Raw genomic sequence first — 14671 nt, forward strand, 5'->3', positions numbered from 1 at the left:
CATTGACTCGGACATAGAACAATGGAATGTCAGCCTCTCACATCAACTATTTACACCCATCTAGGTGCTTTCTATCTTAACTATACCTTTGCATTTACAATCTGAAGATTCCTTACAATGGCCTCTTACTTCAACTGGGAAATTCTCAACATATCAACATCTATGTAAGATTAACTCCCCTGCAGTACCTGATATCTTTGCTACAACTTTTTGGCTAAAATTTTGGCAGTTAAAAATCCCATATAAGTTGCAAATTTTCATGTGGAAACTTATACAGAATGCATTACCAGTTAAATCTAATATGCATTGTATAGCTGATGTTTCTTGTGCTCTCTGCACTACACATCATACAGAAGACATAAATCACTTGTTTTTCTCTTGTCCCTTTGTTACTGCCATTTGGAAAGCTTGTCTACCTCAGCACTTTAATTATCTGCAACAATTTGCTACACTGCATGACTGGATAGCTTCTTGGACAACTAATGCAGATATTAACTTCAATTCAGAATCTCCTTCTCTACATGCAATCATTGCAACTATCTGGTATCTCTGAAAATATAGATGTAAAGTAGTCTTTCAACACGAAACAGTCAATCCTAACTTTATTTTACATCCCCTGTTTAATTACTTAGCTGGTATTGCTCATAATTCTCGTACATTTCATACATCTCATACTAGACATTCTGTAGATCATTCCCATTGGACACCACCACCACCAGATATGTTAAAAATCAATGTGGATGCCTCTTTTTATAAAGCTTATTACTTAGCTGGTATTGCTATGTTAACAAGAGACTCTACAGGATCCTATGTTGCAGGAAAGGGAGTCCTTCGAAGAGTAGCTACGGTTCATCAGGCGGAAAGTTGGTCTCTGTTAGAGGCCATGAAATGGGCTGAGCAACAACAATGGTAATCTTTGAATCTGAATGTAAAAACTTGGTGAGCTCTGTCAATATGGGTATGCATCCTCCTTGGCAATCCTCTCCTTTGTTATATAAGTGTGTGCAGTTATGTAACAAGTATAACAACTGGTCATGTAGATATGTTTCAAGAGTTTGTAATAAGACGGCAGATTGTCTTATTGTAATAAGACGGCAGATTGTCTAGCCAAATCTGTCCACGTCTTGTAGTACTGGAGAGTGGTGGCAGGTTCCACCAGCTACTCTAAATGTAAACTTGGCTAATGATGTATATTTCCTTTGATGTTTAATATAATTACCTTTGTCAAAAAAAGAAGAAGATACATTCACTAATAGAAATTTGACAGGAGAAATAATATAACGCTCGTAATAAATGTAGACCTGCAACTTCAATGGGTAATGTTCATCTTTGTCAATGGAATACATTTTTCCTTTGAAGTGATCAGACAAATAGGACGTACATTCAATAAACTTTATCTAGATATTTACTGGGAGGTATGGAATGAACTCTAGCCATTCATGAGCAGCAATGATAACATCGTAACTAATTGAACAACAAAAAAAGAATGAAAAAAAAACGGTTTAGGGCTTACTACTTGTACCATCAGCTTACAGCTGCAGCAACGGCAGGGAGAGGTTGGGCGCCAACAACATCATAGCAGCGAGGGCATAAAGTTGGGTGTTCAACAAAAGATCCAATTTTAGGGGAGTAGTTCCAGCATCTCTCACACTTTGAACCCTCTGCTCGAGTTGCGCCGATCCAAACTTCGCCTCCTCCTTCTATGAGATATTCTCCGGTACAAGGTATTTCATCAGTTTGTCTTTCATTGTCCAAGGAAGAAACAATCACAACCTGCCATGCGGATAAAGAATAAATCAAGCTAACCTATAATGTTTGTTTCACTTCCATTTTGAGAAATTGGCGCATTCGTCAAAACATGGTTTTGGACAATCACATAAAGTTAGAAGTTTCAGCTTTCGCTGCAAAAATGTAACGGTCACCAACCTTATTAACTTGGGGTTAGACTATTCACAAGTAGGTAAAGTACAGATGGAAAAGGGCTTCGTTCAACCTCGGCATTTGCAAAAAAATCAAAAATACCTGAGATGTTATGAATATGCGATGCAGTGTATCAGCCTCGTTTAGGGCCTCACTCATTCTGTGCAATCTGGAGTTGAAGCCAGCATCAGCAACATAGAGATAGATCTTCGCATCCAAACTGGAACCGATTAACTTCCCAGTACGAGCAGTCTCTAGAACTTTATTCACCTCAGTTCTCAGCTGGACATGGTGATGCAACATAATCAAAATTAAATGATGGTTATAGCTATCAGAAAAATAAACAGAAATGACATAACACAAAAAACAGAAATAGTAATGGCGACTGCAATGGTAACAGTGCAGCAGTTCTTTGGCAGAGCAATCAAGGGCATAGAATTTCAGCTAACAGGGTACAAAACACGAAAACCTTACCTTAAGCATTTTACTCCAAAATTCAACATCTTCAGCCGGCATTGCAAGCCATCGCTCATTCAACTTGGGCCACTTCGATTCAAAAACAAATTTGCTGACAGAACCATCTTCATTTGAATGCTCAAAAGGAAGGTTCTGCCATGCATCCTCAGCTAAATGAGGCAAGATTGGAGCAATTACTTTACTGATCGAGATAAGATGTGCTGCAAGAACTGTTTGACAACTTCTCCTTGTAAAACTTTCCTTACCCCTGAATCATATTGCACATCAGTTAAAGCATTGAACAAGAGAAAAGACTCGGATCTGAGTTTAAAGGTAAAGCATTTGCTAGGTGATGAGAACAAAAAGTGGAATTCTGGGCAATGTAATAAAGCATTGCCCTTTCAGACTCCGGCACAAAAGTCTACATAAAGTCGGCAGCCAGCATATATATTTTCTGCTGTTCACTTATAAACCCTAATGCATGAGAAAGGATATGAAACGTGCATGTGGCTACACGTTGTTAGGACAACCCTTAAAATGGTGATGATGTAAAAGAGAAGTACCCCACGTAAAGCCGATCTTTAGCAACATCAAAATAGAAGCTTGATAGATCTATAATGGCGAAGTTTTGAATAGTCTGAAAGAGAATAAGAGCGAGGTTAGAACAAATCAAACCATTGAAGTCAGAATCCATTCACATGCATGTGGTAAAACACCCAAGATATTCATCATACCTGGTATATCTTAGAGAACTGGTAATTGTCATAGCTATCTTTGATGTTTCTCACGGTATCTTCAAGTTGGAAAAGTGCGTATTGGTCGATCTTGGGAAGATCACTGTATGGAGTGGCATTCTCAGGCTACAATAAAAGGGAATTGAAAAAGGAGCATCAAAAGCAATGAATATTACTCATTCAAAACCAAAAACTGAAGAAGAAACACTTGCACACACCTTCCAGTCATGCAAATTTGCCAAAAGATATCGCAAAGTTCCTCTCAGCTTTCGGTATATGTCAGACATCTGACGGAGTATTTGAGGCCCAATCAGAACATCGGTTGTATAATCGACACTAGACACCCAAAGCCGCAAAACATCAGCTCCGTAACTTGGTTGATCCTGTGAGGTAGTACTAAAATCTCAGCAAACCATAAGAGGAATGTAATGCAGTTACAAAAATCAGTCAGAGTGCCAACCTTAGTGTTTTTCCCTCCTTCAATCACAATATTAGGATCTACAACATTACCCAATGACTTGCTCATTTTCAGACCCTTTTCATCTAGTACAAATCCATGTGTTATAACACGCCTATACGGGGCCTTTCCTGTAACAAGTGTTATAGCACTAAATATTACTTCTGTTCTTCCTCTTTATGAGTAAATGCTGAAGCTATTAACTTCATCAAATATAAAAATACAAGTGATGCTGTATTATTAATATATGAACTGCAAGAAAAGAAATGCCAAACTTAAGTCTTGCATGGAATATGTCAAGTATGTTCAGGTGCTTCCTACCTTTAGTGGCAATACTCGTCAACAAAGAACTCTGAAACCATCCACGATGCTGATCTGAACCCTCGAGATACAGATCTGCTGGGTAACTAAGTTCATCTCTTTTTCCCAAAACAGCAGCCCAAGAAGAGCCTAAACGAACATGAAAGATGTAGAAGAACTGTATCACAACTAAGCAATTTAATGTATGAAGTATAATCATGCAAGTTTAACCTTTGGAAGGACAAAAGAGGCTATAGTAAATTAGATACTTTTACTGAGAGATGTAACCATGTCAATAGAACTTATATCTTACATATAGAAAATTAAGAGCAATACATCCTCATTTTTCAAAAGTACCTGAGTCAAACCAAACATCCATGGTATCAGTTCCCTTTTGATACTCTGGGGCTTTATTGCGATATTTCTCAGGAAGTAGTTCCTCAACCGTCATATACCACCATGCATCACTTCCCTTCTGAGATATAATAGCTGCAGAAGATAACCAATGTTGCATAAATTACTGCAAAAAAAGCTAGTAAAATCATCCAGATAAGCTTGGAAGTTGAAAAATCAAAGCACTGCAATGAGGGATGATGCTATGGAAGAAAACTGTGTAGTAAAGGACATTTAACTGTGTCACCGTTACCTTTTAACTGTTCTGCGTAGAAACATTTGGCTAGATGCCCTAGCTTGAAGTATTAATAAAACAAAACAAAAACTTATTGAACAATACTGATTATGTAATATGAAGGCCAACTCTATTAAAACTTGACCTAGCCATCTAGGTCAACAAAGTATGTCAATCACACCTGAAGAACTCAAACTCGGCAAAATTTAAAAAAAAAAAAAAAAACATTCTATCATAAGTATCTTACACTTGATGTGATCAATAGTCTCTTCATTCATCAATGGCTCCTTTGACACTGCATGATAGAAAACTGGAATTGGGACACCCCAAGTTCTTTGTCTGGATATGCACCAATCTGAGCGGTTCGAAGTCATGGTAGAAATTCTGTTTTCTGCCTGCACCATATTTCATGTTAGCTGAACAACTAAGAAAACTGCTTATAGTGAAATATTCAACTCCAATAACACTAGTAGGGAAAATCAAACATTAATTAGTACAATAGTCATTTTTTGAGTGATTGTTAAATGAATAAACCAGTGTCTGTATCTGATCACTTTTTTTAGGGATCCTTTACTTACTTAACTGTGTTTGCATCCTAAGTAATACAAAACTAACTACATGACGAGATTGCAAAACCAAAATCTATGACAAACATCATCCTCAGGTGGCAATACTGGAAAGAGCTAAACAGGTTAACAATGGACGCAGAAGACTATTATGAGAGAGAGCGGGAAGCCTTAATGTGATATAAGTAATTGTTATGGAGTAAGAACATTACCTTTTCAGGAATCCACTTAACCTTACTAATCGCATCCATTGCAGCTTCGCGGAACCCTTCAACTGAAGCAAACCACTGCTCAGTTGCCCTAAAAATGGTCGGCTTCTTTGTTCTCCAGTCATATGGATATTTATGTTCTGCATAACAGAGTTTCTTATGAACAACATACAAACACACATTTAAACGAGAGAGAAAGATATCTGTGAACAATTCCAGGAAAGATTTTGACTTACTATATGGTTCTTCCATTATAAGTGATAATTGTTCGTCCAAGTATGTCACAACAGCAACATTACCATCACCAAGTACACTTAAACCACTAAAACTTCCAGCCTCTTCAGTGAACTTTCCCTCATCATCTACAGGGGCAATTACAGGCAATTTGTACTTAAGGCCAGTCATGTAATCCTCTTGACCATGACCAGGGGCCGTATGAACTAGTCCAGTTCCTGATTCAGTCGTAATATAGTCTCCTCCTATAACAACAGGGCATTCCCTGTTATCTATTGGATGCATATACCTGATGCCAATGTTGAAACAACGTTTATTAACACTTAATAATACAGAAGTAACTACAAACCTGTCTGATGCCCTGATTTATTTTAACTCTCTATTCATGACCAGATCATTTTCATTTATTCAAAATAACTTTGAGAAAAATAGCACACGTATAGGATAAATCTCTGAATGAAGCCCTAATGGAAATTTTAAGAATACAAATTGCATTATGATATCTAACCTGCAATTTTCAAGATCCAAACCCAAAAGTGTTCTCTTTATTGTGAGCTTCACGCCCCATTTTGCTTCTAGAGCTGGCACAAGATCGGTAGCCACCACAAGGGAAGGATTCCTCTGCTTGCTTATAAAAACATTGCCCAAATATTTTTTCCCTTTACCAGTGGATGCATCTCCACTTTCTAAGATACGGTGTACTTCGACCACCGAATATTGAAGCTTAGCATTCACTGCAACAGCTGCACGGAGGAAGTAGTATGATATCATGACCAATTCTAGATTCCCCATATGCACAGAAAGAAAGGATTTAACAAAATCCAAGGCTCTCTACGTGTATGAATGTTTTTGCGAAGTCACGACTAAATAATCCATCAAAGTTCGAGATAATCCCTAATGAGTTAATATGGAATTACCAGCATTTGCCGGGACTGTCCAAGGAGTTGTGGTCCATATGGCTAGGCACAGATCTGAAAACTCATCTAATAAGCCATTCGAAGTAACTAATTTAAAAATGGCATATATGCTCTTGGAAACGTGCCCCTCGGGATACTGCAAGGATAATTATGGTTAAATGAAACAGAAGAGGAAAGCAGGATCTGGAAAATAAAGTGAAGCTCAGCTTCTTCTAATGTTCCGGATAAGAAAGAAAAAATGGCTGCAAGTCATATGTATGATACTAAGAAATAAAGATAAAGTGGTACAGTAGAATCATAAGACAATAGCATGCCAGTTGCTTTCACAAGGTTCGGGAAAAGGAAAACCAGGGTCTGCACAGACAGCAAGCAGGGTATCCCTTGGATAAAGAACAGGTCTAACCTCCTCACTTAGATAGGTAAGAAAACCCATTTTGCACTTGCCTTACGTTATTCATTACGACCTACTTTACTCAGCAAATCCATAACTTATTGTTTGTTCCATTGAAAAAATGATGAGCATACAAATAAATTCAAGATAACACATGAATCAATATCCCATAACCTAATAAACAGGCATTATACTTCAGTACTTTCAGGTTTTGGAGAAAGATATAATCCCTTGAAAATGTCAACTTACCTCCAACTCAGCCTCTGCAAGAGCAGTACGAGATGATGGACTCCAATGGACGGGCTTTCTCCCTCTATATATATGTTTTTTCATGTACATCTGACCAAACACTTCAACCTAGTAGATCAAGCCACAAAACAAAAGACCGCTTATTAGAGACTGATGCCACTTCAAACAGAAAAAGCAATACTAAGTAACCAAATAGTTCCTTTTGCAGATTACTAAGTCAGAGAATGGCAACTGGAATTCAAATAAAACAGAATGGCCTTCTTCCTTGTAGATATCACATCAACATAGTGTTACGACTCCTATGACATAAACTTAGTCATATTTCCGGTCTTAGTAGACTCTTCTTGTTTTTGCAATTAGAAGAACTTTCTGTAACTAGGAAGATTCTCAGTTTTTTTTCCTCTACACAGATCCTGGGAAATCTTTCCCTTCTTTCATTTGAAGTTCTAGGGATAAAAAAAACAGTTTTTAGATGACGATGGGTCATAAGTCATTAAAAAATAAATATTTCAGCTCGTTCTTGGTTTTCAGCTTTTTCTAGCATATGTAAGCACTTCCGAATTGATAAACTATTTACATATGGCTTATTCCCAAGTGCATTTAGAAGCCAAGCCTCCAAATAGAGATAATAAGGGACGCTTATAACCAACCTGTGCTGCTTCATATTCTGGATGGAGCGTCAAATATGGATGCTCCCAATCGGCCCATACCCCATAGCGCTGCAGTTATTGAAAAAATAAAACAATTCAATTCAAATATTTCCAAAATAGAAATTAGCTTGTAAAAAGATTTACTAAAAACTCTAAACACTTAATAAAGATACCAGTGACGTTGCTAGGAAAAGAGTGCTATTGATTACTAAGTTTTTGTTCATAGGAGTGAAGTATGACAAAATTATCTGAAAGATGACTAAGAGAAATAAAAAACAATTTTATCATAAAGAAGCAAATGATAAGAGTACGCAACCTTAAATGATTTCATCTGAGTATTAACAGTTGCCTTTGCAAATTTAGCTGCTTTAGCTCTCAGTTTTATTGGTGTCAGATCCTTTCTGGCATCTTGATCCATAGACTGCAGAACTGGTAAGTTGAGTGATTGTCAGATTATTCAAAATGTTAATATGAGTTACAAAACCAGCTTAATTAGACAACTTCAATCCCACCATCCTTCCTTTTCCAGAGTTGATAATGTTACACAGTAAGCTTCTGCAACCTTCTGGTCATGTTAAGACTATTTGTCAGTCTCATCCAGTTGCATAAAACTTCTGATGATGAAAGGGAACAGAAATCCTATAAAGGAGAATGAAACTGATATGATTTTCCCAACCCTAGTCCTTGCTACTATAACAACTAAACAGTTCTTTCATTGTAACAAACTAACAATTAATTAACAGTATGTTTGATCATTTAAAAATAGCAGTAAGTCCGGTCCCTGATAAAAATTGAGGTCACAAAAGATGTTTGCAGTTGGAACTGGATCAATAGCCTGAAGAATGTTATTCAAACACATATATACCCTATCTCCATTCCAATGTAAGAGATAATTTATTAGTGTCTAGAACCATTGAAGCACAGAATTGACAAACCTAGAAATACTTGCCTTTCAACTCGATTGGTAAGCCATGACAATCCCAACCAGGCACATATTGAACTTTATGATTTTGAAGCAGCTGCAAAAACGAGCAATACGCATCAAAATCCATGCACATACTCATACAAGATGAACATACAAACAAGAAATAGGTAAATACCTTGTAACGATTAATAATATCCTTCAGGATTTTATTTAAAGCGTGCCCCACATGTAGGTCACCATTCGCATACGGGGGACCATCATGAAGAATGAAGGTTTCCTGCAAGAGTATTCAATGTCAATTTGTAGATTTGTTTAACTCTACTAGCATGACAAGAATTCAGCTAAGACACACACCCCGTTATTCCTTTCAGCTACTTTCTTGAACACCTGATTCTCATCCCATAGTTTCTGAATCTCGGGCTCTCTTACTACAGAGTTTGCTCTCATCCCAAATGTTGTCTTTGGCAGATCAACTGTATGCTTGTACTTTCCATCTTCTTGCTTTAAACCTAAACAAGTTAAATCACGTGCCAAAATCAAAGGCAAAAACAAATCGCTGATCCATGCAACAGGTTACATATTGGAAGAATGTAGATAATACAAAACAAAAACAAGCAAACAAACAAACAAAAATGTAAAGAGAAATGGAATACCTTGTGCAGCTTTCTTTGCTGCCATGACAGGACCTCGAGACCTCCTCTTTGAAACAGAATCAAACTCCTCCGATGAATTGGAAGAATAACGATTTAAAGTAAAGAATGGAAAGATGTTACTCGAAGAGTGGCTACCCAAGTTAAAAAGGCCACCCGCACTAGTTTTCTTGATAGCTGAAGGTGTCCTCTGTGACCAAACCTGAACATGCAAGCAAACCCATATATATCAAAGAGTTTATTGGACAAACATGTACTCACAGATAAGCAAAATGAATTAACCATATAATTCCATGAATCAGATTTAACTATAGTTCAATTGAATTAGCCACATAAATATAAATATACGCAGAAGAATTATACAATCTTCAAATCAAAGGTTATGAAGATAGCTACTAAGTATCGACTAAACCCTATTAGTTACCGCTTTCAATAAATTCAGTATCTAATTTTAGGTTTAACTCGTAATAATTCAACGATTAAGATTAATAATTTCGCATCCGCTAAATTTTCAACTAGAGAATTTCACCCACTTTGCACCAAGTTTCCACTATTAAGTCAAACTCTTTATGGAAATTTTAGAAACGAGTATTATATCCCAACAACTTAAAATTGACTGAGAAACTAGTTATAAAGTGAAGAGAGAGTTACCCGACAAGAAGAGGTTTGCATCGCCATTTTTGTATTTTCTTATGAACTGATGATGATGATGATGATGATGACTGAGAATGAAAAGAAACAAGTCAGGAAAGGGGAATTTATTTACTTGTTAAAGAAGTCCTCCATTTTTATTTCCAGTTTTTAGGAGGGAAATCAATTAAATCTGAAACCCCTCTCTCTCTCTCTCCCTCCCTCTTTGATGGATAACGTTTCTCTCCGTTTTCTTCAACCTATAACTATAATAATCTGTTAAATAAACTCATGAATATGTTGAGGCCCCTTTTTCCTCTCATTCTCTAGCCCCAAATTTTGCTTTAGCCGGTAGGCAATTTTTTATTTTACCTTTTTTATTCCAGTATTGGTTTTACTATTTCCCATTGCATTTTCCCTAAATCCCAACCCAAATGCCCAAATTGATTGTGTAACTTATTGAAAATGGGTGAGCAAAACTTACTCTATAGTTAATCTTAATCCTCATCACCAACGTCGCCAAATTAATTAGATTTGAAAATTAGTTTCAAAATCACCATTTTAATCAGGTTTGAGATCAGATCGCAAAATTTGTTCTTTTTCTCTTATATATGATATGATAGTATGTACAACAAAAATAAACAATCACTCATTGAATCTATGAATATTAATGAAAATTTTGTATTTCCGTGGTACATAATCTTAGTTCATTCGCACTTTGTTCCATGTATCGATACAAAACAAAATTAAGTAGATCAATTATACTTCTCGTTCGTGATGCGGTGGTGCTACATGAGTTGCATGTGTCAGTAGAATTAAATTACTAGATTTATGATTATATAAAGAAGGAGATGGTTTTTGATGAAAAGCGATGAAGGTTGCTCATATAATACAAATTATAATAAAGTTTTGTTCACCTAACTTAGGCAGAGTTATACAACAATTGATATGTGTGATATGGATGGTAGTTAAGGGAAGTAGAGGTAAGAAATGGGTAAAACTTTGTTATTTGGTAGAAGGAACAGAAAAACGAACAGCTAGAAGAACTAGGACGAGAAAAATTTGTCAAATTGGAACAAGCCAGCGCAAACCTAAACTGAATAAAGCACTGGCCTATTTCCAGCTGCGACACATTCCCTAGCGCTAACCTAGTTTAGCACTGGCTTATATTATAAACCATTGCTAACATGTCCCATGACGTTAGCATGGTGTTACCACCGAATAATACTAAGGCGTTGAACAAATGCCAGCAACAACACTTTTTACGGCGTTAACCTAATGATAACGCTAACTAATAACACGGTGCTGGCTTATTGCCAACGGCAAGCAATCCCTACGGCATTATGCTAGCGCCCACTGTCTTCACAACATTTTCTTAATGCCAGCTATACTCTTTAGTACAACCTTGACTAGTTCCTCTTATATTTTGTTCAATGTTACTTCTTTCACTACACTCGTAAGTATTTTGCGTATGAGCCGTCTCTCGCTCTAAGCCACGAGTATTTCATGAAATAACAAAGTAAGGAATTTCACTGGGATTGCTCAGAACACCACTATTGATTATTCATCTCATCACCAATTGTTATCTTGCTCAGATATTCATGGCATCATTAGAGATGAATGTTTTAGACTTAAAAATGCAATCTACTGCTAGACTTATTATTTTCACTAGATGTGACACTGATCAATGTACTTCACCACCTATTGAACTTAGCAAATTATGTCACTAATTTAGCGAGTTATAATGCACTTATACCAACGAGTTCAAAAAAGCGAGCATTGTTTGATATGTTTTTGACAAAAATAATGTTGTAAGTTTATTGTATTATATTGTTTAATTTATATATTATAACCTTTTCATTACAAAAAAAAAATCTTCCTACTAAAATTTATTTATTTTCTAAGAGAAGTTCCTATGGATTCAACAAAGTTGAAGTTTGTCGATTTTGATCCCACTATGGACTCAACAAACAAGAAAAATGGATGTACAAACCAGCAAATTTGTTGGTTTGTTGAGTGAGATGGAACATGTGGCGCGCGCGAGATGTATGATCGGGCGAGCTTGGTACCAACGCTGGCGCGTGAGCCAAAAACACTGGTGGTTGTTTTTCCATCGCCCGTTGTTACTTCAAATGCCAGCGTTTTTGCTAAAGGCGCCGTGTTTTTCATAAAAGCGTCAATGGTTGAATCTGGACGGCTGAAAACTCTTGTGATCTAACGACTATAACTTTTAAGTTATATAAATACTCCTCATTTCAACTCTAAATTCACAAATTCTACAAATTCTTCACTCTCAAATCATCTACAAAAATGCCTCTCGGAGTTCGTGGTGTTAGATTCACTGCCTTTGTTTTTCACACACAAGATGATGTCTTAAGTAATGTAGTCGAATCAACGTTGACTTTCTGGGAGAAAGCTTATAGAATGTTCACCGCTGAAACGGGGAACATTAATGGGCGTGATTCTCACTTATTGTCGCATCGTTTTAGTTCAATTAGTAGTCATGTATCGGAGTTCATTGCTTTGCTAATGGAGAATTGCAAAAATAAGCTCAATAGTGAAGCCGAAAATGAAGTGGAACCCATAACTTAGGCGATGTGGGAAGTATCTCACGGCGGTCGTCGTTTCGACTTCCATACTTGTTTCAACATTCTTAGGGTGCTCAACAAATACAATCCCTACATCGCCCTGGGAATTCCACCACCCGCCGAGAATTGATGCTTATGTAGTAGTTGTTTTAATATAATGTATTTCTTTTATTCTCATGTATGATGTGGTTGTTCAATGCAGTATGTTTTTATTTATGAGATTGATGGTGCAATGTTTAATCCAGGAAAAATTTAAATTACTTATGATATTGATGGTGCAAATGTGAAGACGTCCACATATTTGGTTTTAGATAATCGTAATAACACAAAATAAACAGCAAACTGAATAATATAATATCATATTGAATCGATTTATCCTCCAACTTCAATCACTACACCAAAAACACGAATTTACCACATTTATAAACGCTACTAACAATTTAAGCAACGCTTATGTACGTTGACCATAAGGTGTCACAAATTTTTTGGTAACGTTTATAAACGTTGCTAAATTAATAAAGCAATGTTTCAAACGTTGCTTCATCCGTTGCTTTAATTCGACTTAATGCAACATATAAAATAGTTTAAGAAACACGTATATACGTTGCAAAATATATTATCAGAACAAAAGAATTTTACAAAATCTGTATTAGTATTTACGAAATTCCATTATCACAAATACTATAACACCCTTATCTGATAAGATAGTCGGTCATCCTTACAACTTTTACAACATTATGAGCTTGGTTTGAACTTGCACAATGAAGTTCCATTCTGAACAAGGTATTAGGATTCATTAATAGCAAACCTAGTTCCTTCTCCACACTTGCACAATGGACAGGAAGGTTGTAATGATCCATCTTAAACATTACTAAGCTTCATAAACAACTACGTATTTGAAGCCTTCCTTCTCAAACAGAATCTTACATTAGGATGATGCTTGGAGATTCATAAGACATCCAAGAAGTAGATTGTTCGCTCCTGCCACCTGAAATTTATAGTAATATGCCATCAAAGCAAAATTACAAGCACGAAATGTAAAATGAACTGCAAGATGTGAGAATGCTACATAACATAAGTAACAGTGAATTATCAGTGTGGCATCCACTCGAACAACCTATGAAAAACATATAATTCTTAAGATTATTTGTTGAACAAAATACCGGAAAAACCATCCAACATGGATATATATATATATATATATATATATATATATATATGTTGCCTACTTCACAACAAGGTATATATATATATGTTGCCTACTTCACAACAAGGTACTGGCACATAATCACTGATGTCCGGCAAATACAGCAATTGATTATGTGTGGTTTCTGCAAATGTAAGTATACTAGTATAAGGTAAGAAGTTAACTAGCATATAATCATTTATGCATCAAATAGAAGAACACTACAATAAAGGTTGAAGTAATTGGTGCGGGTAGCGTATTAGGTGAACACGGTGATTCACAGCATGGAGAATTCCCACATAACAACAGGAAAAAAGAAGCACAGTCATAAAAGTTAAAATGAATTTTGATTTCTGATACAACTACCTAAGAATTGTTAATATAAAAAAGAAGTACATTTTCAGTCAAATCCAAGACATTTTGTTTGTCAATGAACTCAATATTGCTCCAGTTAATTTTTTTCCTTGTTGTTCTCTTCCTTCTCCATCTTAAACATGTGTTGAAATGCATGTAATAAAGAAAAAAGGAAACAAAATATGTCAGTTAAGGGGAGTGGATTAGTAATAAATTATAAAAGAGTTTTTAAGGAAAATGAAGAAAAATAAAATATTCGAGCTTTTCCCTCAATTCAGAAAGAATGATAATATTATACTATACAAATAAAGAATGCTCGTGTTATACGTAGAAAGAATTTGCGGTTTGATAAGGTACATGGTAAGGCAGATACGAACCAATGTTATCTAGCCCAGACATTAGAATGCTAATATTATACGGAGAAAGAATTTGGACGGGGTTTCTAAGAACCGTCAAATGACAATCCGGCTAGGATGGGTATGGACGCATGAGTAGGCGTCCCCTCTTCTTTGTGTAATACATTGCATCCTATAACAAATTCTATCTGATTTTCAATTATGGTTTACTAATAGATTCAATACATTAAAATACACTTCCCCAAGCCTATATACGTGCGGCAATATTTCG

The 14671-nt window shown here is 36.1% G+C and overlaps 1 protein-coding gene across 1 annotated transcript; it reads right to left on the minus strand.

Annotated features, from left to right (window-relative positions):
- Positions 1-1250: 1250 nt before the first annotated feature.
- LOC113349658 (isoleucine--tRNA ligase, chloroplastic/mitochondrial-like) lies at positions 1251-10185 on the minus strand. The gene is made up of 22 exons (XM_026593667.1): positions 9938-10185; positions 9290-9488; positions 8991-9145; positions 8812-8913; positions 8661-8730; positions 8028-8140; positions 7712-7780; positions 7062-7169; positions 6422-6557; positions 6013-6247; positions 5507-5793; positions 5274-5410; positions 4743-4890; positions 4225-4356; positions 3889-4017; positions 3571-3698; positions 3329-3493; positions 3111-3236; positions 2940-3013; positions 2395-2644; positions 2023-2202; positions 1251-1773 (listed from the first exon to the last, which is right to left on the minus strand). The coding sequence occupies exons 1-22, from the start codon at positions 9962-9964 to the stop codon at positions 1525-1527; spliced, it is 3219 nt and encodes a 1072-aa protein (XP_026449452.1). The 5' UTR covers positions 9965-10185; the 3' UTR covers positions 1251-1524.
- Positions 10186-14671: the final 4486 nt, after the last annotated feature.

The sequence above is a fragment of the Papaver somniferum genome, chromosome 2, assembly GCF_003573695.1.
Source record: "Papaver somniferum cultivar HN1 chromosome 2, ASM357369v1, whole genome shotgun sequence".
NCBI classification, from domain to species: domain Eukaryota; kingdom Viridiplantae; phylum Streptophyta; class Magnoliopsida; order Ranunculales; family Papaveraceae; genus Papaver; species Papaver somniferum.

What these genes read in the sequence shown, in the direction of transcription:
- LOC113349658 (XM_026593667.1), bottom strand. Translation starts at nt 9,964, where the DNA reads ATGGCGATGCAAACCTCTTCTTGTCGG. An exon ending in TTGGATCTTGAAAATTGCAG is followed by an intron (nt 5,794 to 6,012) that starts GTTAGATATCAT and finishes CATTGGCATCAG; the next exon opens with GTATATGCATCCAATAGATA. An exon ending in TTTGGAGTAAAATGCTTAAG is followed by an intron (nt 2,203 to 2,394) that starts GTAAGGTTTTCG and finishes CACCATGTCCAG; the next exon opens with CTGAGAACTGAGGTGAATAA.